At 38.7% G+C, this 26491-nt stretch overlaps 1 protein-coding gene across 5 annotated transcripts; it reads right to left on the reverse strand.

Moving 5' to 3' along the window:
• Positions 1–1200: 1200 nt before the first annotated feature.
• CTH (cystathionine gamma-lyase) lies at positions 1201–24532 on the reverse strand. 5 transcript variants are annotated; one of them, XM_030865942.2, is made up of 12 exons: positions 24168–24530; positions 20647–20728; positions 18969–19064; positions 16380–16489; positions 14170–14301; positions 10961–11018; positions 10441–10518; positions 8760–8912; positions 7336–7457; positions 5250–5302; positions 2100–2238; positions 1201–1776 (listed from the first exon to the last, which is right to left on the reverse strand). In XM_030865942.2, exons 1-12 carry the CDS (start codon positions 24333–24335, stop codon positions 1750–1752), a joined length of 1218 nt encoding a protein of 405 aa, XP_030721802.1. In that variant the 5' UTR covers positions 24336–24530; the 3' UTR covers positions 1201–1749. The 5 variants fall into 5 exon arrangements, with proteins under 5 accessions (XP_030721802.1, XP_030721805.1, XP_060160303.1 ...); XM_030865945.2 differs by lacking the exon at positions 14170–14301 and having other exon boundaries at positions 24168–24531; XM_060304320.2 differs by lacking the exon at positions 1201–1776 and having other exon boundaries at positions 1807–2238; positions 24168–24532.
• Positions 24533–26491: the final 1959 nt, after the last annotated feature.

The raw sequence follows: 26491 nt of genomic DNA on the forward strand, positions 1-26491 counted from the left end.
GCCTCTAATCGGGGCATACTTGAAGACTTCTCTTTTTACACTACAAAGCTTTTTCATTCTTCTGTCTGCCTTTGTTTTTCTTAGCTTTTTTTTTTTTTTAACATTTATGACAGTGATTTAATGTTATTCATTTAAAAGTCATCTAACAGTTTTAAATTCGGAAATTTTTGAGTCTGCCAAAAAACAAGTGACAGTAGCTGACTCCCTTGTAAGCTTAGAATAAATAGCCTTTTCTTTTCTTATTCAAATGGTCATTTGTTTATCCCTACAGCCTTAAGGTACAGAAATGGCAAGAAATCAAGTCTTCCAGAAACCACAGTGGGATATAACCAGCCTCAAAATGCTGCTACTGGGCTTCCCTGGTGGCGCAGTGTTTGAGAGTCCGCCTGCCGATGCAGGGGACACGGGTTCGTGCCCCGGTCCGGGAAGATTCCACATGCCGCGGAGCGGCTGGGCCCGTGAGCCATGGCCGCTGAGCCTGCACGTCCGGAGCCTGTGCTCCGCAACGGGAGAGGCCACAACAGTGAGAGGCCCGCGTACGGAAAAAAAAAAATGCTGCTACCTACAGAGACAGAATTTCCAGGGTCCCTACACATAATTCAGAAATGCACAATACATAAGAATATGTATTTGTATGTATTCTCCTCCTACCCAGCACTATTATTAATCGAGTTCAATGATAGGCTCCCCCGCCCCAGCCATGCCCTTGGGCATGCAGGATCTTAGTTCCCCAAACAGGGATCAAACCATGCCCCCTGAAATGGAAGCATGGAGTCTTAACCACTGGACCACCAGGGAAGTCCCAATGATAGGATTTTTTAAAACTGAAACAAATGGTGATAGCAAATGTGACTGAAAGTCTTTAGTACAAACAATTTAAAAAATCCAATTATTTTGACTTACGACATAGTGACAATAACTTGCTGATTATGCTTCTAGCTATGAAACTATTTCTTCCTTTAGCCTCAACAAATTTACTATTTCAGATGAAAATATAAGAAGTAATATTTCTCTATAAAAGTGGCTTTTGACCTGCCCCGTACAGATTTTATAACTAACGTGCAAACACTAAGATTTGACCATGATAATTACACAATTGAATTTATAAAAATTAAGAAGCTGAGACCTCTAAGAGTTGGGAATTAAAAGGGCCCAGGAATACAATTTAATGCCACATAGTACAGAAATATCACAATGGGATACATTTGATAATTAGATTTATTTTTTAAAAAAATAGTAAGTACAACCTTAAATCAGTAAAATTTCACAGACTTTTCAGATATTTGATTTTTGGCTTATGGTAATTAAGTGTAAACCATTGCTTTGAGTGCAATTTTCAACAATATACAAAATCACCCTTGATTTAAGAACATTCATTTAATAATTTAAATTCCTCAGAAAACATGAAAAATGAAATGCCATTATATTGTAAACATGATCAATATAAATCTTAAGCTTGAAAAAAAGAACACAATCCCCAACAGCAGCACAAATCTCACCTCCTTCAGAGGCAAATGTATATCCAAATTAACAAAAAGATCTTAACAGAATTGACTTGTCAATTACAATATGGGAAAGAGGAAACTTTTTAACAGGAATGATACCAGGAAGATTACAGTTGTGAAAGGTAATAAAGTCCCTTAAAATTTTCACTTGAAAACTCTGCAAAGGCTCTTTAATGGTCCATTCAATTATTCAGAAGTTTTGATCTTTTTGCAGGAAGCAACCTCTAATAGCAGTTCTGGAATGCTAGTTGTGACTTGCATTTGGAGAGTGCTGTATTAACAGTGCACAAGAAAAATATGTTATTAAACCTTCAGGCAAAGACTTCACCTCCTCCAAGAATTCTTTTCTGAAGACTACATTCTTTTAAATCTGCATTTCGACTGATTTCCCTATACATTTATACACCCTGTATATTGTAATAAGAAAAGAGAAAACGTTTACAGTCCACTCTATAAACATAGTGAGGCCACTCTATAAACATAGTGACCCGCCACTCCCAAGATTAAGCATGTGCGCGCGCACACACACACACACGCGCACACACACACACACACACACACACACACACACACACACACTAAAATAAAACTTACTGCTGCCTTCAAAGCTTGATCTAGATCATCCAGTAGGTCTTGTTTATCCTCTAAGCCCACAGAGAGTCGAATCAGTGTGTCACTAATTCCAAGGACTTCTCTGTCGCTCTTAGGCACTGAAGCATGGGTCATGATTGCCCTGAAAGAAAGAACGAGCAAAATTTTGATCACTATATTGTAGCAGGAGATGCATGTTTCTATCTTATAAATTGCAACTATTTTCAAAATTTTTCTACTCTAGATATCAAATGCTTCATACACCTACAATGTTTCGCAGGCAAAAAATTAAGGAATTGTGCAAATTATCATTTCTAGTCATGATTTTAAATGAACACAAAGATCTTTTATTGTTTTCATACCATCAGTAAGGTATACTCAATCGGACACTGAAGGTGCCAGTCAAACACCCCCATGCAGGAGGGGAAGACATAGCCTCCAGTGTGTGGATTTTAACACCAACCTGAATGAGGCCTTGGCCAGAAGTCATACACCCCATGACCAACCAGCTGCACTTATAAGAGGCCTCTTGGATCAAGAGCTGGTCAGAATTAATTCCATCTGGATCAAAGGATCAATCCAGAACTGGACCTTCTGAGGCAGATCAGGGAAAGACAACCTACGATCACTGGTAGCAATCACTAAGCATTAGGAATTAATTCCAACACATAACTCATGACACAGAGGCCTCAGAGGATGTTCAAGATCACGTAGCAACTCATCGTCATCGTCAGCATGGGTAAGGGTAGAGCACCTACTATGGTTCAGGCTCTATAGTAAGAATTGGGAAACCAAGAAGAATGAGATATTTTCTTTAGGTAACAAAGCAGGAGCTAAAGACTATGACAATTCACAAAACAGAACAGTCTACAGCAAATACCAAACAAGTATGGACAATAAGAACTGCCGGAGATCAGAGGAGGGAGAATCTCTGCGGGCTGAGGCATCACAGAGGGGAGGCTTATATAGTCTTAGGGAGCGCTTAGATGTACACTGCCCCCAACATTCCACCATCCCCTTCCACCACCAGCAGAAGGAATCACTTTCTCCTATCCACTTCAGGCCCATGGAAAGAAAATCTGAGTTGTGTCCAAAGTAAATGAATATCTTCTTTGATCACTCTAATGAAGTTTTACATGCAAACCTCCTCCTTAAAATGTTCGGCCTTTTTAGGCTCTTAATTCCTTAAAAGAGAGTGAATGTGTAGAAATAAGAACTTAGGCTTCTGGGGCCAATAGACTTGGGTATGATTCTCAGCCCCTCCACATACTGGCTGTGTTGGGCTTGTAAAAGTTACCTGTCCTCAGTCAATTTCCTTATCTCAGTACACTGTTATCCACATTTTAAAATCGAGAAAACTGAAATTGAGAGTGGATAAGTAAGTTTTCTAAGGTCACCAAGTTAACACACGTTGTTAGGCTGGGAGACCAACCCAGTACATGTTGGCTCAGCTTCCTCCCCGCTGACTGCAATGCTGCACTAGTTGCAGCGTTGTTGGGAGACACAGAATGAGGGTGATAAAACAGACAAGCTCTGACCTAAATTTATGCTTCCACTGGCACTGGGGTTAGCGCTTAGCTGGAGCTCCTGAGGGCCAAGCAACTTTAAACCACATCCCTAAATAAATCAAGCGAGGTCTACTTTTAAGAGAGCCTTAAAGTAATATACATTGCATTACTACGAAAAATAAACCAATTTCATATGCTGAGTGTGCCCTCTTGTGCATCCAGACTTATTAGCAAGCATTTTCCTGAAAGACTAACAAAAACCTCTATGGCTTATTTTAATTATTTGAATCATTATTTGGGTTTCATTTTTTTTTTTTTAAAGATTATGAAATTGCCTGACTCTCCGCATGAACTATAAACTACTAAACCAGGGCAGGAAATGTGCCTAAATTTTAGTAATCCCTGACATTCCTCTGCACATAGTTATTTCAGAAATGTTCATGAAGGGCTTCCCTGGTGGCGCAGTGGTTGAGAGTCCGCCTGCCGATGCAGGGGACGCGGGTTCGTGCCCCGGTCCGGGAAGATCCCACATGCCGCGGAGCCTGAGCGTCTGGAGCCTGTGCTCCGCAGCGGGAGAGGCCATAGCGGTGGGAGGCCCGCGTACCGCAAAAAAAAAAAAAAAAAAGAAATGTTCATGAAAATTAAAACATAGAAATATACCATGCATTTAATACAGTTGAAAATTAATAGGTAATGATATTGATTTATCCCTGTAATAATTATAATATATGGTCATAGAAACGTAAAAAGAAAAACAGGATGTAGCTCAGGAATGCTTGCTGGGACAGATAATCATTAAATAATAATCATTATTTTAATTATTAATACTATTTTATGGATGAAAAGATTGAAGCACAAAGGTTAAGTGATTGATGTTCTCAAATCCAGATCAAGGCTGCTTTAAACTCTCCGCTCACAGTTTCTGACGCAAAGCCTCAAGAGTGAAGTTGCTAACATATTCCTGTGTGACATTTGATTCATCAGCAAAACTTTCTGAACCGTTGTTTCCTTGTCTGTAATATAAGCTGTTGGACTCCCTGATCTTAGGCTGTTTTGTGTTCTATTATCCTCTGGTGCTTTGATAAAATTAGATGAATTGGTTGGGTCAGTTAATGAAGGGTCAGGAATACAGTTGAATTTTGGGTTTATGTCACAGATGACACAGAGCCATTTACCCCACAGAAAACAGAAAACAAACAGACTTGATGGTAACTAGCAGGGCTCTCCTCTGATAAATAAGAGTATGGAGGATTTTTTTTATCAGAAACACATTCTCAATTTCCCCTGGAGTCTTAAAATCAGCCTTTCTGGTACAAAGTCTCCAACGTCCCTTCCAGAGCAGAGTGGAGTAGAACAAGTGGCCCTGGTTCGGAGGTCAGAGAATTACCGCTGGAATCTCCTTCAGGCAAATAGGATAGGAAAAAAGCAAAATTTGGGAGGACGCAGCTTACTGTTTAGTAGCCCCCATTAGATTTTTATCAGGGTCTCCATTCTATGGAGTTAGAGTCCATTCCAACTAGATAGTGCCATGCTGCTCTTATTGCTAAATATCTTGAATGATCCCCGATTTTATCCTACTCCTTTTCCAAACAATCATTACAGCTGAAATCAAAGTTAAAATACTGAGAAAAACAGAAATACTTACGGAAGCTCAGCAAGACTTTCATATCCTCCTAAGCTCTCAGCCAGTGTAAATAGCTGTGGCAAAGAAAATATTAATATAGATCTTCTACTAAAATAAAAATACTAAAATCTAAAAATAAATGTTGTTGATAAAATGGCCTCGGGACGGGGGATGGAAAATGGTGCAATTATGAATAAACTACAAATTGGATAAAAACTTGGAGAAAAAATCAGAATAAAATCCATAACAATGATTTCACCAGACTAAATTAATTAATTAATTTATTTTACTTATTTTGGCTGCATTGGGTTTTTGTTGCTGCGCCCGGGCTTTCTCTAGCTGCGCCGAGCGGGAGCTACTCTTCATTGCAGTGCACAGGCTTCTCATCGTGGTGGCTTCTCTTGCTATGGAGCACGGGCTCTAGACACATGGGCTTCAGTAGTTGTGGCTCGCGGGCTCTAGAGCACAGGCTTAGTAGTTGTGGCGCACGGCCTTAGTTGCTCCACGGCATGTGGTATCTTCCCAGCCTAGGGCTCGAACCTGTGTTCCCTGCATTGGCAGGCAGATTCTTAACCACTGCGCCACCAGGGACGCCCCAATTAGACATATTATGTGTTAATTTTTAAAACATTAAAAGTTGATCAGTGGGCTTCCCTGGTGGCGCAGTGGTTGAGAGTCCGCCTGCCGATGCAGGGGACACGGGTTCGTGCCCCGGGCCGGGAGGATCCCACATGCCGCGGAGCGACTGGGTCCGTGAGCCATGGCCACAGAGCCTGCGCGTCCAGAGCCTGTGCTCAGCAACGGGAGAGGCCCCAACAGTGAGAGGCCCGCGTACCACAAAAAAAAAAAAAAAAAAAAAAAAAGTTGATCGGTACTTCCCTGGTGGCACAGTGGTTAAGACTCCACGCTCCCAATGCAGGGGGCCCAGGTTCGATCCCTGGCCAGGGAACTAGATCCCACATGCATGCCACAACTAAGAGTTCATGTGCCACAACTAAGGAGATGGTGAGCTGCAACTAAGGAGCCCACATGCTGCAACTAAGGAGCAGACAAAGATCAACTAAGGAGCCCTTGAGCTGCAAAGAAGGAGCCCGCCTGCCACAACTAATAAAAGGAGCCCACATGCCGCAACTAAGGAGCCAATGAGGCACAACTAAGGAGCCCTTCAGCTGCAACTAAGACCCAGCACAATAACATGAGCTCTAAAACCTCAGAATTATTACACTTGAGACATAGCTCTGTGGTTAACCTTTAAATAAAAATCTCTAAATGTCTATCAAGTTATACAAACTTACTCATTAATATGTATCACTCACTAAATTAATACATCTATTTAACCCCTTCCTAGGGAAGAAGGGAAAAAAACTTGGTTGTTGTATTTAGTGTTATAGTGTCATAGAATTTCACAACATGTTAAAAATTCTTCTCACAACTGTGTTAAATCAAATGTGCACTACTATATTTCTGATTTTAGAAGTGGACAAATTTTAGAACCAATAGAACTTTGACTAATCCAGAAGCATCCTTTTCTTTAGATCTGTAGTATTTAAAACTCAGTCTTAAATACATTACTGCATGAGCTCAAAGTAAGCCCAAAGTATGGAGTTACACAGGTCTCTCTCCCAGGGCCCCTGAGAGCCTTCTGCCTCTGTGAACATTAGGCAAAGGCCTCCCTTCCGTCACTCCAGGCAGATGCAACCTGGGTGGTGCAGGGTTTAGAAAGCCATTCCTAGGCTGGATTTCAGAACAGTCTTTCGTCATTGCAGTGACCACACACTACTGCGGTTTCATATAATACTTCATTTGAAAAGACGGTTCACTTTAAATTTAAAAACCAATGGATTAGAACATTCTGTCTCTCTCAAATGGACGGCAGTGTGCAGAGTTAAATAAGTTAAGTAAGCAGATTCATATATCTGCTACTGCATCACTCTTGTTTCAAGTGATTTTCCAACCCAAAGCATTTCATGACAAAGAGGCTTGTGGGTGTGAACTCCAGGTACAACAACATTAATATGAGTCAGGTGGAAGTGAGAAATAATGACTATAATAATGTTATAAGAAGGTCTTAACGTCTACAGTTTAAAAAACTAGTTTGAAAGTTTACCTTTAGGTTCTTGAGGAAAGTCTCAGCATGTTGAAGGGAGCCCTTGATATAAAAGGTGATCATCCCTGGGCAACCTGTGCACTGACGCTTTGCCAGCTCATGCTGAGGATGAGAGGGCAGTCCTGTAGTCATAAGGTATAACGAATGTCTTATTTTAGAGTCAAACATGTAATTTCAGAACAACAACAAAATCACCATTTGCTTAAGTCAACTGCAAATAAGCCTAATAATGAGCTTTATGCCATGTTGACATCTGACCTCTTGTTCTGGTCCCTGTCTATCTCTCTAGCTTCATTTTGACCTATCTTTTCTGGTCTCTCCTTGCTCTAGCCATGCCAGCTTTCTTTACACCAGTGGCATCACACTCTTTTTCAACTTGGGACTTTTGCATATGCTCTCCCTTTAACCTGGAACATTCTCTCCACTGACTGCCCCCTTCCCTCTGTTAATTATATCCTCTGTAATTTTTTTGCTTAATGTCTGTCTTACCCACCAGACTAACTCCATGAGGAGAAAGCTATTTCTTTTATTAATAATTGGATCCTAGTTCCGAGTGCAAGGCCTGGCCCATGGTTGGCTTTAATAAACACTTATGGAAAAAATCTGAAATGTCTTGTCCATGACCTTTTAACAAATGCTACCCACTCCTCAGGGCACAGCCCAAAACTCTTCTCCCTTCCTCCATTCAAAATGCACACCAGTCAACAGCTCTATACCTAGTGTACATATTAGGGCATTTAATCTCCTATGTATTTCTGCCTTGCCTTATCTAAATTCCTTAAGGGCAGGGATCAAGCCTAATTCTCCTTTACACCCAAGACTACATGGATGCACACCTCAAAAGGGTTTAAAAGAACTATTTACTTAAGACGACCAGACCACAATTAAAAAGTCTGGTAAAATAAATTCAAAGAGTAACATGTAAGTCTGCTAACTCACATGAGCATTTCTAGATGTTGTAAAGGTGAAGAAATTCCAAAAAAAAGTAATAGAATTTCGGGGGAGTTTTGGTACCAAGTATCAAGTCTCAATCTATATCAGATAAAAGTTAGAGCTAATGCAGAATATCAGACTGATAAGATTACCAGCAAATTACTGGAAAGTACAAGGTTGCAATCCTGGAACAGGTATACACAAACCTTCAAGCTAAAGACAGGAACATCAAATATGTAAGATTAATTTTTTAACATCCAAGCAACCACTAGACTATAGACAACTCTAGGCCAGAGATCATGTCCATCTTCTTTACCATCAGACCCACCAAAAAGCCTGACACACAGACACACAAAAAGCTCAATAAGTGAACAACATAAAAATATATGAAAGCACCTAACTTACAAACAAATGTTACATAAACAGGATGCATAGGATGACACTTAAAATCCTAGTGTAAGCATATGTGCTTAGAAAGCAGATTAACATACCGGGATAAATAACCTTTTCTACCCAAGGATTCGACTCCAAAAACTGAGCAACTGCCATTCCATTTTCGAAATGCTTCTCCATGCGGATTTGTAGAGTCTTCAGACCTCGATTGCAGAGGTAACAGTCAATAGGAGATGGAACTGCTCCAAGAGCTGCAAAATGAACATGTCCTGGATTAGTCTGAAGGTGAGGAGGCACCCAGAAAATCCTCTCACTGCTCTTTTTCATTATAGTGACTCTGAGAAGTTAGCTACAAAGCCCAATGTTTGAGTTTTAGTGGGAAAAATTAATATATCAAATTAGAAACATGAGAATGAAGCATAAAACATGCTTAGTGAAATGGGCTTTAAAATGAGAGGGGAGGGCTTCCCTGGTGGCACAGTGGTTAAGAATCCACCTGCCAATGCAGAGGACACGGGTTCGAGCCCTGGTCTGGGAAGATCCCACATGCCGTGGAGCAACTAAGCCCGTGAGCCACAACTACTGAGCCGGAGTGCCACAACTACTGAAGCGGTCCACGCACCGCTACAAAGCGTAGCCCCTGCTCACCGCAACTAGAGAAAGCCCACGCGCAGCAACTAAGAGCCAACGCAGCCAAAAATAAATAAATAAATTTATTTTTAAAAAAATGAGAGGGAAAATGAATTATCCTGAAAATTAAGTACAAATACAATGATATGAACTTTTCAAATATGAGCATCAAGTCTTTTCTATGATTTTAATGAAAGGACATAGTTTAATCTTGTATTTCTTTGACAGAGTATTATAATACACAGAGAAAATAGCAGTTCAGCTCCTATTATTTCTGAGTGTTCTACCAATATTCTATTTAGCTTTTGTCTAAAGCAGCCTGTGATTTCCCATGCCTCCAGGATACGTGCCTCAGTCCTTTTTTTTTTTTTTTGTAAATGAAAGGAATTTATCAAGCAATAAATTTTGGTTTCCTTCCTCAGTGCCCCCTTTTGCTACCCAACATGTATTCCCTGGAAGGGGATTTTTATTCCTAATTATGTTTGTATCTTATCTTTCTGTCAAATCACAGTGGTTAAATCAAGTCTCTTTCAATAAACCCTTCTCCATACCTGAGATAAGAAAACAATCTAAACAGAAAACAGACGTTTAGACACCTGTTGAAAAATATAAGTTTATATGTTAAGTGCCATTTAAAAGTTATCATCATTTCAGATAGAAAAGGTATAGTATAAGAAAGCCATCATTCCAAATGTTTAAAAAAAGAGACAAAAGAATCCATTAAGTCATAAAACTAAAAATTCACTTGAGGGACTTCCTTGGTGGTCCAGTGGTTAAGACTCCACACTTCCAATGCAAGGAGCGCGGGTTTGATCCCTGGTCGGGGAACTAAGATCCTACGTGATGCTCGGTGGGACAGAAAAAAACAAAAATTTACTTGAGCTTTACCAAATTATGATCAAAAGTAACATGGCTTTGAAAAATAACAAAACATATCTCTTGGTCATGTTGTAAAGCCCTATTATGTTATAACTGTATTTTTATAACTCAATTTTTCTTTCCTCTAAAAAATCAGAATTTTTCCCACTATTTCTCATTTCTTCCTAAATTAGTGGAATGCTATCACTTCACAGCACTTAGTGGAAATACAAATATCAAATGTAGTCACTTTGAGAGCATAAGGGGAAATTTGGGTTTTTTAATACTTACAATTTTGCAAGAATCGGAGCCTATCATGAAGCCTCTCAGAATTAAGTGACACTAAGCCCATCACAACATCACTGTGGCCTAAAAAAAACAAAACAAAACCAAAAAACTTTAAGTTAAAAACAACATATGTTTATTCCTCAGCTTATAATTTCTAAAATGTGACTTTCACTTGAAAAAACTCTGGGAAAAATCCCTGTAGAATCAGTTTAAATAAACTTTAGCAAAAGCTATACCTTAAACAATAAAATTAAAATCATGTAAAAATTAAATGTTTCTTTTTAAGCTATCAGCAGGATAAAAATATAACATTTATAGTACATTTTAATCCTCTGCTGTTAAATCATGAGCATAGTTTTGTCTGCTATAAATGAAGTCCTATATTTAATCAAAGTATTTTCTTACTTTCTACATGAGTCACAGAGAAAACCTGAATAATAGAAGTAAAGGGATAAAAGGATAAAGTCTTATGCTACTTTCATCTATTGATGGAAAAGAACATTCTAAGTGAAGACTGTCTTACCATTCATATATTTTGTTGCTGAATACATACAAATATCAGCTCCCAGAGCCAAAGGCCGCTGAAAAGAATAAAAGGTTTTTATTCCAAATGGGAAATCACTTGAAAATATGCTTCATTGCCTGCCTATTTATTATTGTAAATTCCATTCCTATTCTAACTTTTAAAAATACGCACATCTTAAAATTTCCAGGAACTCTGGTATTATCTTTCCCTTTCCTCCCTCACACCAAATAAAAATACAAAGTATTAGAACCAGTATTAAATCCAAAGGCACAAATTTTCTGGAAATAGCAGATAAACTCAGGTCAACAGGTCTTCTGAACTTGTTTCTTTAGAGCAGTTGCTGACTAGCCCCTAAATTTATTACCTTTAGCAGAGATGTTGGCATTTTATGACTCAGTAAACACAGAATAGTTGACACAAACATTTAGCAATTGTTCTGTCAAGTAAGTATAAAAGTGATGTGCTTAGGTTTTTAATCATTAAAACCTTACAATGTATGCTGTGGTTATTTATTGATTTGCCATGATCTTGACTCTTAATTACTCTTTTATTATACTAGTTTTGTCAAGTGTAAAATCACTTATAAGGAAATTTGTTTAGATTGTTTTCCCTCACTGAACTTTCCTGCAAAGTAATTCTTTAGTCTTAGATGTCTTTGTTTACGGTGAAAATTAAACTAATAAACAACTTATTCACTAAATAATATAATATCAACATCTTTCCATTTAAATTTCCTTTAAAATAAAGTGTGTGTGTGCGTGGGCACGCGCGTGCGCGCATGTGTGTGTGTGTGTGTTTTTTTAACCTCCCTAGCTGGGGGCTATGGGACTTTTCATTTAGGGTTTCAAAAATAGCACATTTTAAGTGTGGTATTCCTCAAAGCACTCTCTACATATGTGTTTGCTCATCTCTAAAGTGATGAGTCAAACTAGATGTTGTGTGAGGTCTCTTCCAGGGCTAACATTCTGTAAACTCTATGGTCAAAAGGAAAAATAAAAACCAATAACTAACAACTGTTGATGCCATTATGCTCCAAGAATCATGAGTTACTTTACATAACCCAGTGAAGCACTTTACATAACCCAGTGAAGCATTGTTCAAAATACTTTACCTAACTCAATAAAATCAGTATTTTTATGACTAATTGTACAGATGGGGAAAAGGGACTAAGAAAAATAAAATAGATCACTCAGATTTAAAAAATGGTAGAGACAGGACTCAGACTACCGGAATTCAGAGGTTCTACGTGGAAACTTTATGCTTGTATGTCCATTTTGCCTTTTGTGAGACTTATAAAAGATCAAGAAGACAAAAGACAGGAAAGACAGAACATACCCACTTTTCATGAGTGTAAAATAATGAGAGGATCTTTTCAGAAGATTTGCTTTGTGGAACCAAATGTGGTTCCACATTTGGTTTGTGGTTGCCTAGGGACACTGTGATTCTGATTAATTCAACTGGAATGAATCCAGACTGAAATGAAGCAAATTGCAGTCCCTGGCATGAGGAATGTGATGTGGGCTTCAGAAAGGTGGAAAAACTGGACCTATTTTAGTGACAACAATAGGAGAAAAAGGGCCAGGCCTGATGAGTAACCTGGGCAGGCCCAGCTAAAATGATTCATGCAATCTCTTTGGGAATATACAGGACTCATGATGACTCAGCTAGAGCAATCCTATGCTATAATAACTGCCCTACTGTAAGTGGTAGTTGGCGTAAGGAGTTGGGATAAAGACTCCAAGAGTGAAAATCACCTGGGACAAATAGATGATGCCAGGAGATTTTCACTTGGAAACAACTGCCTTACTTGATATAAGAATCAGCTGGGGCTTCCCTGGTGGCGCAGTGGTTGAGAGTCCGCCTGCGATGCAAGGGACATGGGTTCGTGCCCCGGTCCGGGAAGATCCCACATGTCATGGAGCGGCTGGGCCCGTGAGCCATGGCCGCTGAGCCTGCGCGTCCGGAGCCTGTGCTCCGTGACGGGAGAGGCCACAACAGTGAGAGGCCCGCATAGCAAAAAAAAAAAAAAAAAGAATCAGCTGAAGCTATATCATGAGCCAAAGGTAGATGACACATGAAGCCATCTGAACACATTGTAGCCAGGAAATGTGTTTCAGGAAAGGAAGGTAAAACATGGTAGTGCCTTCCGAATAAAATGGAGTAAGGTGAAGAACAGCTTTGTGCAGACTCCTAGGGAGTCAGCCAACTTCAGGGACCCAGAACAGAAGCAGGGAATATAAACAATTGAGCTTGTAAACATGTGCCTAATTGAAGAGTTGGAGAAAATGAGCTCGGGTTTCAGGAGCTCTGCAGAATAAAGGTGAACTACAGGAGGTGTAATAAGAATGACCACAGGATACAGACAAAAAGGAAATAGTAGGGAGATGGTAACTCCTAATAAAGAAAGATAACAGAGTTAGGTTACCCAGACGAAAGAAAAGGAGAACGTGTGGGGAAAAGCCAGACAACCAGTCAATTATAGAGAGATCCCAAGATGATCTACCAAAAGGAGCAAAGCAGAAAAGAAGAATCTGGAAAAATGTACAAGAAAAGAAAGAAAGGAATTGCGGATGAATGGGAGGGTTTGAGTGGGGAAGAGATGTATGTAGAGGACAGGCAGGAAAAGAGAGAGTCTAAAAGGAGCACTGTAAAGGAGCTGTACTCACAGATACAAGGTGAAACATGGAGTAGAAATTCATGATACAAATAAGGTAAAGATATAGAGGGCAGGGCATGGTCTTCGAAGCACTGAGGGAAGACAAACTAGAAAGAGGGAAGACAAATGGAGAAATAATGTGTGATGTACACTGAGATGTCATTGAGTATAGCTTTTCTCTTCCTTTTATTTGAAAAGTTAGCCAGGTTTAAATATATATAAAATAATATAACTGACCTGGAACCAAAACATAAACATTGAAACCCCTACTATGTGTAAGGCACTGACATATACAATCATATAATACGGCCAGGTCTTCAGAGAGTTTACACAGAGAACTTAAAAGCTTTAATTAAGACAACATTTAAAACACACAAAGCCCCACACAACATATTAACGTAGTGTTGAAAAGATATTAACTAATGGTAGGAAAGATCCAATTTTAATTCTTTGTCTAATCAATAATTATAAGCAGATTTCATGTAATTTAATGTAAACAAGTCCTTCCTCTCCTAATTACAGGTACCTGTGTAGCCTACTAATCATTTACCTGGAAATATGCCGACATAAAAGTGTTATCCACGACCAAAATAATGTCTCCATGTTTATGGACAGTATGTGCACAGGCTTCAATGTCAATCATCTTCAAGATAGGGTTTGTGGGAGTTTCAATCCAAACAAGCTAAAACAATTCAGTAAATGACAATAGTTTGTAAAAACACACTGCCAAACATCTATCTCATATACTGTAACCATCTGGGAGGCTACATTGGAAGACCATAGATAATGAAGTTTAAAGGTTTGAATCTGAATCCCAGCCCCATGAATTTCTAAGAAGTCATCATAGGTAAGTAACTAACCCTCTACGTTCTTCCAATTTTTTATCTATACAATAGGATTGATAATATTTACCTTATACAGTTGTTGTAAGGCTCAAATGAGATAGTGTACATATAAGCAGAAAAGCATTCAAGTTAATTATTGTAATTATTTTCCATTAAAAAGAGGATGAATTCCAAAGAGATAGTTCAATGTCTGGGAATTTTGTTCTCAAAGATAAATAACATAGGTTGTCTAAGTTTACATTCTGGAATTTTCAGTAAAGAGAACAATCTCTATGACGCCAAAAATATCCTGAATAGTAACTTAACGCCAGATGCACTAGAACCTACAAAATAAGTCCCCAGAACTTGAAGAAGAGAATGGGTTTTAGAGTGAGGAAGAAAAGTGACACACACAACAGAAAACCTGGCCACAGCTCACTTAAGAGACAGTATCATATTTATCTGTCTATTCAAAAACCAAGCACAATCCAGGCACATCATGGATGTTTGATAGTTATAGAAAAGACCAAAGAAAAGAATTCTGTTTGTTAAACAAGCTGCCACTGTATTGATTGACATTATCTACAGCTTTCTTTTTAAAAGGATTAATGGTTCTTTTTTCTATGTAAATGGACAAGTGGTCTGGTTTAACTCTCTTCCTACTCTAGAGTTTTACTGTAGAAAAGACATGGTAGTTAAAATAATGCCTATTCTACAAGAACAGAATTATTTAAGAACATATAAAATTTTATTTCTGGGTAAGAATTTATTATTCTCATTCATAATAAAAATTAATTAAAATAAAAATAAGTAAATAAATACAAAATAGATTTTACGTAGACTTAAAAAATCTACTTCAAATGATGAGGCAGACATTTCAGGGGGAAAAATGTATTATTTCAAGTTGGTAAAGAGGCACTATATAAAGTTCTATTGACAAGAATTAATATACACACAATATGCTTTCCTCCCTTAGAAAGACTCAAACCAGCTATTTTAATAAGAATCTTTTCTCCCAAGCAAGAAAACAAACAAAAAACAACAACAACAACAACAAAAAAAAACAAGTTCCTTTAAAAACAAGCCTTAATCACTCAAGCTCACCCTGGTGTTAATCTTCAAAGTAACTTGTGTGAGAAAAGCTTTTCATTTTTTAGCATTCACTGCAACATAATCTTGAGTACAATTCAAACCTTTTAATCATTAGCAAAAAGTTGGAAAAGGCTGATACTTATAAAAGGCACTGGTCCTTCTTTTCCCCATGCAGAATTTCAATGAAGTCCCAAGAAAGAATATCACATATGCCATTCATTCCAGCACAAAACACCTTCCGGTGGCATACAAGCTTCCCAGGATGGAAGCTAAAGACTGCTTGTGGCTCATTCTCTGTTTCTATCATTTTGCTGAAGTATCCCTTAGAACCCTTAAAACTATGCTTAGGGTTTGGGGGCTTCCTTACAAACTTCCTTTTCTGTAACCCAAACTCTGTGGTGACTTTTGTTACCAATACTAGCTTGGTAATGCAGTTAAGAATTGTCTGCTTTTGCTAACAAATTTTTTAACAGTCATCATGTATTGGGTACTGTAATAAGCATTTCATACGCCTTATCTCATTTAGTTCACACAATCACCTTTCAATAAGGCAGGTACAAATGTCCCCATTTTGCAAATGAAAAAAAATGAGACTTTGGTTAAATAATTTGCCCATGATAATACACCAACCATGATACAGAATTAGAATTTGAATCCCAATACAGAATGCACGCACTTAACCATTATGCTATACTACACAGAAGTCAGACCTATCCTAATCTTGATGGTTTCCAATGGCTTCCAGTAAAATTTGTTATTCAGATTTAAATTATTTCCTCAAGCAAACAGAAATGATGAAAACAAAACATCACAAGGAAAACAAACAAACTGAAAACTGAGTTACCTTGGTTTCTGGAGTAATAGCTGCCTCTAACAATTTGGTTTTTGAACAATCAACAAAAGAAATCTTTAATCCAAATTCAGTTGCCACCTGCCTGAAGTACCTGTTTGTACCTGAGGCAGAAGAGAATCAGATAAAATGAAAAGAAAACTGTATTAGGAAATATTAATTCCTTAAAAGTATAAACACTTAAAAAATATAAGGAAGTGTCAATCACCAATAAAGAAACAACTAAAAGCAATTCTACTTTGTTTGAATAGTTTGACCTTCTCATATACTAAAGAATATAAGGCTTAAATTTTAAACTAAAAATCAGAGTCAAATAAAATACACTTGATACCCACACCAAGTTGTGTGAAGCAGAAAATGTTTCTTAAAATATACAATCTCTACTCTTCAAACATGAAGTGGCATGCTTCCTGAAATATCAATATCTTTCTAAAACAATTCCTTCCTACTACTCAAATCTAAAATAAATGAACTGGGACTTCCCTGGTGGTCCAGTGGTTAAGACCCCAGGCTCCTAATACAGGGGGCCCAGGTTTGATCACTGGTGAAAGAACTAGATCCCACATGCCACAACTAAGACCCAGCGCCACTAAATAAATAAATAAATAAAATTAAAAAAAATAAATGAATCAATGCCAATGAAATATTCAAAATAAAATTTCAAACTGATTATACTTTGGTAAGAGAAAAGAATTGGTTTTTATCCTTTGTTCTTTCTCAATCTTTTTGTTATGCGGTTCTGAAAGCTTTAGTAGACAAATGAGACAATGTAAATCAAACTACTAGAGTTTTACAGTGAAAGAAGATAAATCATTCAACTTAGAATGGCTTCTTTTAAAAATACGGTTCTGGATTTGATGTATATATATGCAAATTTAAAGAAAAATTTGCTGTTATTGATAGTGAACCAAAAAAGAAAAAAAAAATTATCATCAAAGATATACTGGAGGGACTTCCCTGGTGGTGCAATGGTTGAGAGTCCGCCTGCTGATGCAGGGGACACGGGTTCATGCCCCAGTCTGGGAGGATACCATATGCCGCAGAGCGGCTGGGTCCGTGAGCCATGGCTGCTGGGCCTGTGTGTCCGGAGCCTGTGCTCCGCAACGGAAGAGGCCACAACAGTGAGAGGGCTGTGTACCACAAAAAAAAAAAAAGATATACTGGAGGGACTTCCCTGGTGGTGCAGTGGTTAAGAATCTGCCTGCCAATGCAGGGGACAAGGGTTTGATTCCTGGTCCGGGAAGATCCCACATGCTGTGGAGAAACTAAGCCCATGCGCCGCAACTACTGAGCCTGTGCTCTAGAGCCTGCGTGCTTCAGCTACTGAAGCCTGTGCACCTAGAGCCCGTGCTCCGCAACAAGAAGCCACGGCAGTGAGAAGCCCGCGCACAGCAACAGAGAATAGCCCCTGCTCTCCTCAACTAGAGAAAGCCCATAGGCAGCAACGAAGACCCAATGCAACCAATAAATAAATAAATACATTTATTTTTTAAAAAAAGATATACTGGACTTTTGGTAGACTGATCCTAGGTAATATAAGATAGAAAAAGAATGTAAAGAATTGTTAAAAAATCAACAGCAATTTTCAAGATTTTGTACCTATGTTTACCAGAAGGTTTTTATAATACATTATAATAGTAATGAAAAATTTGATTTTTCTATAATTTCAATTCATCAGACTATCATAGGGTACTATGATAAAATATAAAGCATTTTGCAAATTTCTGAGAGGGATAAAATGATTACTAAGAGTAAGTCTCTTCCTTCAAAGAACTTACAGATTTAACTTTTTGTTCAAATAGGAGATAGATAAAATGATAATAATATTCCATAAATCACATTTTAATTATTTGGAAGCATTTGGTATATATGTATAATATACTTACAAAATTTTTTGCTGTTGTTTTGAACACAAAAATCAGTCTTACTTAAAGGTAAGGGCAACTTGTCTTCCTTACCTTCCCACTTACCACTTTATATAACTAGCATTTAAACAATTTGGAATGAAAGTTCTTAAATTTGTATCCATGGATAGGTTTCAAGGGGTAAGGGTCCTTGGAGAGGAGCCTTATCATTTTAAAATTAAAATGATAAACGTTGGGTATAGTCTTAAGTGCATTTTTTGGAAAGAGGTCTATAGCTTTCAACAGCTTTTCAGAAGCTTCCCTAAAAAAAAAAACGCAGGGGGTGGGGTGGTTAAGGGTTGGGTAGAGTTAAGCCCTTTGAGAATGACTTGGGTTATAGACCATCTTCACTGGAGGTAAAAATTTTTAATTACACTAGAACACTCTCTCTTTAAACACTATCTTCTCTAGAGTAGAATATATCTGGGATAAGCTCATTCCAGCTGCTTAAATAAAATTATTATTAAACAATCTCTCTTATAAGCAAGTTCTGGAGCATAGACCCTAAGTGTTTATGCTCCTCCTTTATCAAGTGTGAACCAGCATAGAGTTGTTCATCATATTTTGAAAAGATAATCAATAGTCAATAATCCTGGTAGCACTGTTAATATAATTCAGGACCCATTTTATTGTCTTTCAAATATCAGCTGAAACAACATGAATGAGAGAGGTCACCTACCTCCATACACATCATCCATACAAATAATTTGGTCTCCTGCTTTTAAGAGATGGGTAACAGTCACAGTGGCTGCTAAACCTGAAGCAAAGGCCAAACCTAAGGTAAAAACCAAGTTAGAGTAAACCAAAATGTCAGAACTATAGGTTAAAAACACCTACAGTATTTAGTTGCATTACTTTATATCCCTCTCTCTGCTGACTGAAAGACAACCGTCACTACTGAGTCACCAGAAATCCCCTGATTAATACCATTACAAAATCCCCCTTTCTATTTCAAAAATAAAATATCTTTAAAATAAAAATACTTAATTCTGCTTTGGTTATAACATTTCTCTGAAAAGCTTCAAAGAAATAATTCTTTACAAAATTCGGAGACAAAAGACCAATTGCCAATTAAATTACACTTTAAAAGTATCAAACTCTAAAGAAATTTCAAACTTGAGGAACAGAGCTAAGATATGATTCATCCATTAACTATATGGATATGCAGTTGAGAAAATATTTTAACAAAACTCACAATCAGACCTGATAAATTTAATAAATTTTATTTTTTTTAATTTTTTAATGTGGATTCTCTTTAAACACATGTGATCCTGAATCTCATATTGAACAAAAATAGTGAAACTGAATAATAAAAAAAAACTGGCATTGTACACATTAAACACTGTAAAGAAAAATATTCTGATAAAATATCAGTGTATCACCTTGATGATAAAAATCACTTGTGACCAGTAGATGGGATATCCAATTAACTTGGAAAATGTAATTTTTGCAAAGTTTTTTCAGAAAAGTTGAGGTTGACATTGCAGTTCTCTACTAAGCAGATCTGTGGTCCAACAATGAATTCATACAGAAAGCTAACCTTTAAATCCCATTCAAAACAACCGTGTTTTCTGGAGCCCACCTGAAAAAAGTGTCTGGCATATGAACCCTCAGCCTTTATAATTTCTGTGGGAAATAATATTCCCCACACATTACTAAATTTAAGAAATTTAGTGTTTAAAAAACTCCCCCTCTCACCCAAAACAAAAGAAACTCCCCCAATCCCAAACAAACACCAAAGCTCATATTAACATTTCTGATTCCTACACTCTTGCTGTGAGAAAACTCCTAAGACTCTCCTTTTTTAAATTCACGATTCTGCCCTCATTTCGTATCATTTGTATAGAAAGTACAGAGATGATTTAACAGCCATCCACTCCCTTCACGGAAGAAATTCAAGTTTTGAGGAGTTAATCCGTAATCTCCCAAAGCACAGTATCAAGGGTACCTGGCTATTGCAAATGTTCCTTGGTGCTACTCTCAGGCACAAAATAGCAGGTGAATGAACCAGAGTATAAGAAAGCTTATATTCTCATAGGTGGTATTATAAAACTTAGTTAATTTGTATCTATTTATACTGACAGCTTCAGACGAAGAGTACGTTTACATGAATTCTAAGTGGCAAATTCTGCCATTTTGCCTCTCTTCATATTTATTTTCACCTTATAATTACACATATACATATGAAGTCAGCTGTGGGACCTCAAGCAAATAATTCAATGTCATAAAAAAATAAGAGTTTTGAACTAGCTAATCCTTATTTCTTTCCAATTCTACATTCTGTACCTCTGTAATTTTTTCTATACAAATAAGAATGGATTCTAGATTTTACAAACTTTGAAATGAAAATCACTTACTGTACTTAGCCCCATCCAGTGCTGCCACTGCTTTTTCCAAGCAATTCCTGGTGGGATTTCCAGAACGGCTGTACTCAAAACCCTGAAGGAAAGAAGTTAGAGTTCATCCTAAGAGATTTAAATTTATTATCAGGGTCTTAACATAGACATTTCCTCAACTACAGGTCCATCCTGCCATGTCTTTCTGTTATTTATCTATTACATGTCTTGCCATTAGACAGAAGCATCACTGTTGTGGCCGTAGTGGTATGGAGAGACCCTGAAGTCAGCCAAACTGGGTAAGAATTCTGTGTCTGCCACTTACGAGCTACATGCCAATAGGTTAGTTACTTAATATTTCCCAGAGTCAATCTCCATACCTTTAAAATGGGAATAAAATACAGATATCTACTTCATAAAATTGATGTGAAGATAAAATGAGATAAGTTCTCTGCATGATGCCTGGCATGTGCTAACCACTAGATAAATGGTGGTTTTTATGTTACAGTCACCTCTACCCATTAATCTAGGGATATTAGGAAACAGGAACCACCTGAACCAACAGAGTAAACCTATTTCTAACCTGCACTTCATTTCCTAAAAAATAAGTGTTGTGAGCTCTGTTTAGCATCCAACAGGAAGCTATGAACAGATCTTACAAATGCTCGAAGTTCAGATTTTAGCTCTACAAAAGCAACTCAAAAAAGAGAGTAATTCTCAGCAAAACAGCTCTATACAACCCCTTTTTAAATTTTGCATTATATTCCTTTTACATGTATGACACTATACTACCTGAATTCATCCAGTCATTTTATTTGATTTATTTAGTTTTATTGAGGTATAGTTGATGTACAATATTACATAAGTTTCATGTGTACAGCATAGTGATTCACAATTTTTAGAGGTTATATTCCATTTGTAGTCATTATAAAATATTGGCTATATTCCCTGTGCCATACTATATATTCTTGTAGCTTATTTATTTCATATAGTAGTTTGTACCTCTTAATCCCCTACCTTAACCTCCCTCCCCCCTTCCCTCTCCCCACTAGTAACCACTAGTTTGTTCTCTGTATCTGTGAGTCTGTTTTTTTTTTGTTGTTGTTATATTCACTAGTTACTTTTATTTCTTAGATTCCACATATAAGTGATATCATACAGTATTTGTCAGTCTCTCTCTGTATCCAGTCATTTTATTTAATCCTCACAATCTGCTCTAAAGAAAGTAAAGCCAAATGTTACAGGGAATGTCAGTGCCAGAATTCAAAGCCAGGACTTAAACACTCACTAAAAATCCTATACATACTTTTCTCCTCCTGCCCCACATAGCATATAACAAAACACAACCACTCTTACACCTGTTTCTGATTCAGGAGCTCCCAGTATTAGAGATAGATATAGATATGGCTATAGATATAGATATTTAAGTTTTGTTGCCTTTTTTGTCTCCTTGTTTTTGACAAACTGGGTAGACATTTTATAGGGCTCCAGGATATCCTCATTACTGGCCACCATCACCTCCTTGATGTGACCTGCAGCTGTACTCCAGACAGAAAAAAAAGTTTAGATTCATGTGGCTATTGCCATGGAAAGGTAGTCCATGTCTCCCTAAATATTCACTGCAGAGATTTAACTTTGTGGTTGGGGAGCGGGGTGGGGGGAGAAGCATATTTCAGTGCCAATTCTCACTCTCATTCATTCAATGACTTTCCAGATGGAAGTGGAGAACTAGATGCTTCTCATTCAGCTCCTCAAATTCTCTTTAGTGCTCTTAACTGACATTTTAAAGATATTAAGAGGAGTTCGTGGATTTTACCACCCCTGCTGCCTCTCTGAAAACATTTAATTGTTAATATCACAGCTAAATTATTAACTTTTGCACTAAATGCTAAAGCTTGGGCAGCTACACGTTCACAAAGCCCTACACGAGGAAGAAACTTGGAAGACAGGTTGTGTACACAATTTGATTACAAAATATAGTAGCTAGAAGTATCCTAAACCAGTTGTAGAAATGCCCTTAGAACTCTACTTCACAAAACAAAGGGCCACGTCTAAAAGAATTTTCCTCAACTTATATAACATAACACACTAAAGAGGTGTTTGAAGTATAATCAAGGTTTTGGATCTACAAAGTGTATTCAATTACAGTTGACACTTGAAGAACTCCCGGGCTAGGGCACTGACCCCCTGCTCAGTGGAAAATCCATGTACAACTTATAGTCAGCCCTCCATATCCGAGGTTCCTCCATATCTGTGGTTTATGTCCCCAGATTCAACCAACTGCAGATTATTCAGCACTGTAGTATTTACTATTGAAAAAAATCAACATATAAGTGGACCTGCACAGTTCAAACCCCTGTTGTTCAAGGGTCAACTGTAATTTCTTCTGGACCTCAGCAACTTTTAAATACTCCAAGATCCATCACGTATGCTACCAAAAAAGGAAAAGCTATGTAATGAACACAGAGGCCTATCTCATCTATGGCTCTGGGTAGGTTCCTTTTCTATAAAAAGTACATAATATCTGTCTTGCTCTCTAACCTGGTTGTTGTCCAGATCAAACAGGAAAAGTGCAAATATGAACACCATGAAATAGCAAACTACTGAGCAGTTATAATGTACAATGCAGCTTAACATACATATCAACAACTTATGTGGTAGGTACTATTATTAACCCATTTACACAGGATCAACCTGAGGCTTAAGGTAAGTCAAGTAACTTGCTCAAGACCAACTGGCTAAAAAGAGGTGGTGTCAGAATTCAAACCTAGGTCCTCTGACTACATGATTTAAGCTCTTAATTACTAAACCACAATGATGCAATGGGTTAGACTATTGCTAGCATTACTGTAGTATAGCACAGGATAGACTAATGCCCAACAGTGGGTGGGGTTCCAGAGCAGTACTGCATTGGAATCCCGGCTCTACTGCTTACTAGCCATGTGGCCTTTGCATTGATACTTATCCCCAAACCTCAGGTTTTTCATGAGGGAAATAAGAACCTAGTTCATACTAGAATTGCTGTAAGGATTATGTGAGGCAATATATGTAATACACATGATAGAATGTAACTATGAATCTGGCTCAATGGCTATTAATAACTACTGGAATAATATTGGGAGTTAATAGCTACTGGGAATAATCTTGATTCCAGGTGAGTTATGAGACAATTTTTTTCTTAGTTGACTCCTTACTATATCTTTACAATTTTTGTTGCTAAAGGTAACTTAAGGAAGTTATGACACTCAGTTTTGAACTGCAAATTTGCCAAAATCACATGAATATCAGTCCAAATCTATGGGGCATGTTGGACAAACTGTTCCTTCCAGTCCTGCTTATCAAAAGAAATGCTTATCAAAAGAAATATGATCATTGAACCATTCAATACAAAGCTTTATTACAAGGAGGTTTACAGGTGTAGCAAACATCATTCCTGATATACACAAATTAAACCTCACAAATTACTTGCGTGCCTTCTTAATTTATAAGCCATCTCTCTTTTACCGCCCAACACTGGACCGCCCCAGACAGACCCAGCTCACCAAGTGCCGGCCAGGAGCCCCTTGCTTGAACGTGGTGGACAGTGAGATGGGAGGCACTACAGCGTGGGAAGTCCATTGCTCTGGTTCCTGGCCCACATGGATGGCCTGCGTAGCGAAATGTTGGAACCTAGGCAGGAAACCGTGTGGGGAGGCGTCTTTTTCCTGCATGCTGATCTGCGAAGGAAGGTGAGAGTTAAAGGGCAAGGAAGATAAAACTGTGAAACTGGTGAGTCGGGGCTTGAAAAAGACACGGAAGAATTAGGCGAAAGAGAGGTAAAGGTATGCCCAGCAGGGTGATCAGCGGCGAGCGCACAAAAGCCGGACTGTAGCTGAGACTCTATTAGCGGGCCGGCAGCTTTGCTTCACCTCGGGGCGGAACCACCGCGACCCAATGAGCGCAGGCCCCTACGCGGTCCCTGCTCCTCATTGGCCGGCAGCGGAGGCGTCGCCCGGAGCGTCGCCGCCAACCCTCCGGCACAGGACTTGGAGTGAAGCCGGGGTCCCTGGGCCCCTTGGTTGGTCCCTGCTGGTGAAATTCCTGAGTCCCGGCCCAAGGGAAGCTTCATTGCTGGCTCCTGTGAGCCACTCAGGCGTCTGTGTGACCTCAGACCGGAGGTTCGCCAGAGATGTGCAAATAAACTGCCTTGACACTGAAACCGAGTAACCAGTAAACAGGCCACGCAAATATCCTCCTCTTACCGTAGCCCTTGCCCCAACCCCTCCCACCTCCACCAACCGCCCTTTGTCCTGAGGGCGGTTCTGACAGACGAAGCAACAAAGTGGAGATCGGTGACGAAAACGGTGGCCCAAGCTGCCAAATGTGCAGCTTGGATTCTCATTAACTGAGGGCAGCCTGCCTTTGAAACAACGCTGAACTCTGTAATGACCCAGTAATTATGTTGATTGAAACAGGAGTGTGGGTCATATTTTTCTTAGGTAATAGTAGAGCTACTGTGATAAGGATCTCTAAGCAGGATTCCGGCAGCTTCCTAAGAGCTATTCAAACGACTTTTTTCAAGCATCATTATCTTCTTTTGAAGTACCCAGAGAGACTCTCCCTGATGAAAATATATATATATATAGTGTGTGTGTCTTTGAAAAACTTATTGGAGCCTCAAATCCTTACACAAACTGCCTTCATTGTTACGCAGTTGACAGCAACATCCCCGTAGGAAAAAGGAAGCAGTCCTGTGTCACAATTTATTCACCTGTATCCAGAGCCCTACTCTCACAAGGAGCACTCCTTTAAAACAGACAACAAAAATCTCCTTGTTCCCTAAACAATACAGACTTGACCTATTTACTATTGTGACTCTTTTCTAGGACTAGGGTTAGGAATACTTCTGTTCCTGCAGCGTGTTAACTAAATATCTGAAAATTTATTAAACCATTTAAGAAAGAAGAGAATACAGAATAAACGGCTCTTAAAATTACAGGACTGAGGCAACTGGCTTTTCAAATTAACTACCAGGACACAGCCATTAAGCACTAGGACAACAGAGCCTAAGGACCTGCAAACTTTTAGAAACCTAGCAAAATTTTTAGCCCTGTGGGGAAAATGGATGGACTCCAAGACACTAATAGATATTACTGTATATTTAATTAATATTTTCTGTTAAAAAATAACATCGGGCTTCCCTGGTGGCGCAATGGTTGAGAGTCCGCCTGCCGATGCAGGGGACACGGGTTCGTGCCCCGGTCCGGGAAGATGCCACATGCCACGGAGCGGCTAGGCCCGTGAGCCATGGCCGCTGAGCCTGCGCGTCCGGAGCCTGTGCTCCGCAACAGGAGGGGCCACAGCAGTGAGAGGCCTGCGTACCGCGAAAAAAAACAAAAAACAAAAACATATCAACTGCAACTCCTCTCAAGATATATATATATATATAGCTGTACATGGGTATGTTTTTATATGATATGGTGCTTAGGGACCCAGAGGGTCTAAAACAGTCCTAATTAGTTTATCTCCTAATATTTGTGAGCAAACACTGAGTTGCATTAATAGGGATATTTTATTTAGTATCACCATAACAAAGATTCTTTAAAAAATGACACTGGACTTCCCTGGTGGCACAGTGGTTAAGAATCCACCTGCTAATGCAGGGGACCTGGGTTCGATCCCTGGCCGGGAAGATCCCACATGCCATGGAGCAACTAAGCCCATGCACCACAACTACTGAGCCTCTGCTCTACAGTCCACGAGCCACAACTACTGAGCCCGGGTGCCACGACTACTGAAGCCCATGCGCCTAGAGCCCGTGCTCTGCAACAAGAGAAGCCACTGCAATGAGAAGCCCACTCACCGCAACGAAGAGTAGTCCCTGCTC

This window comes from Globicephala melas, chromosome 1, assembly GCF_963455315.2.
Source record: "Globicephala melas chromosome 1, mGloMel1.2, whole genome shotgun sequence".
NCBI lineage: Eukaryota > Metazoa > Chordata > Mammalia > Artiodactyla > Delphinidae > Globicephala > Globicephala melas.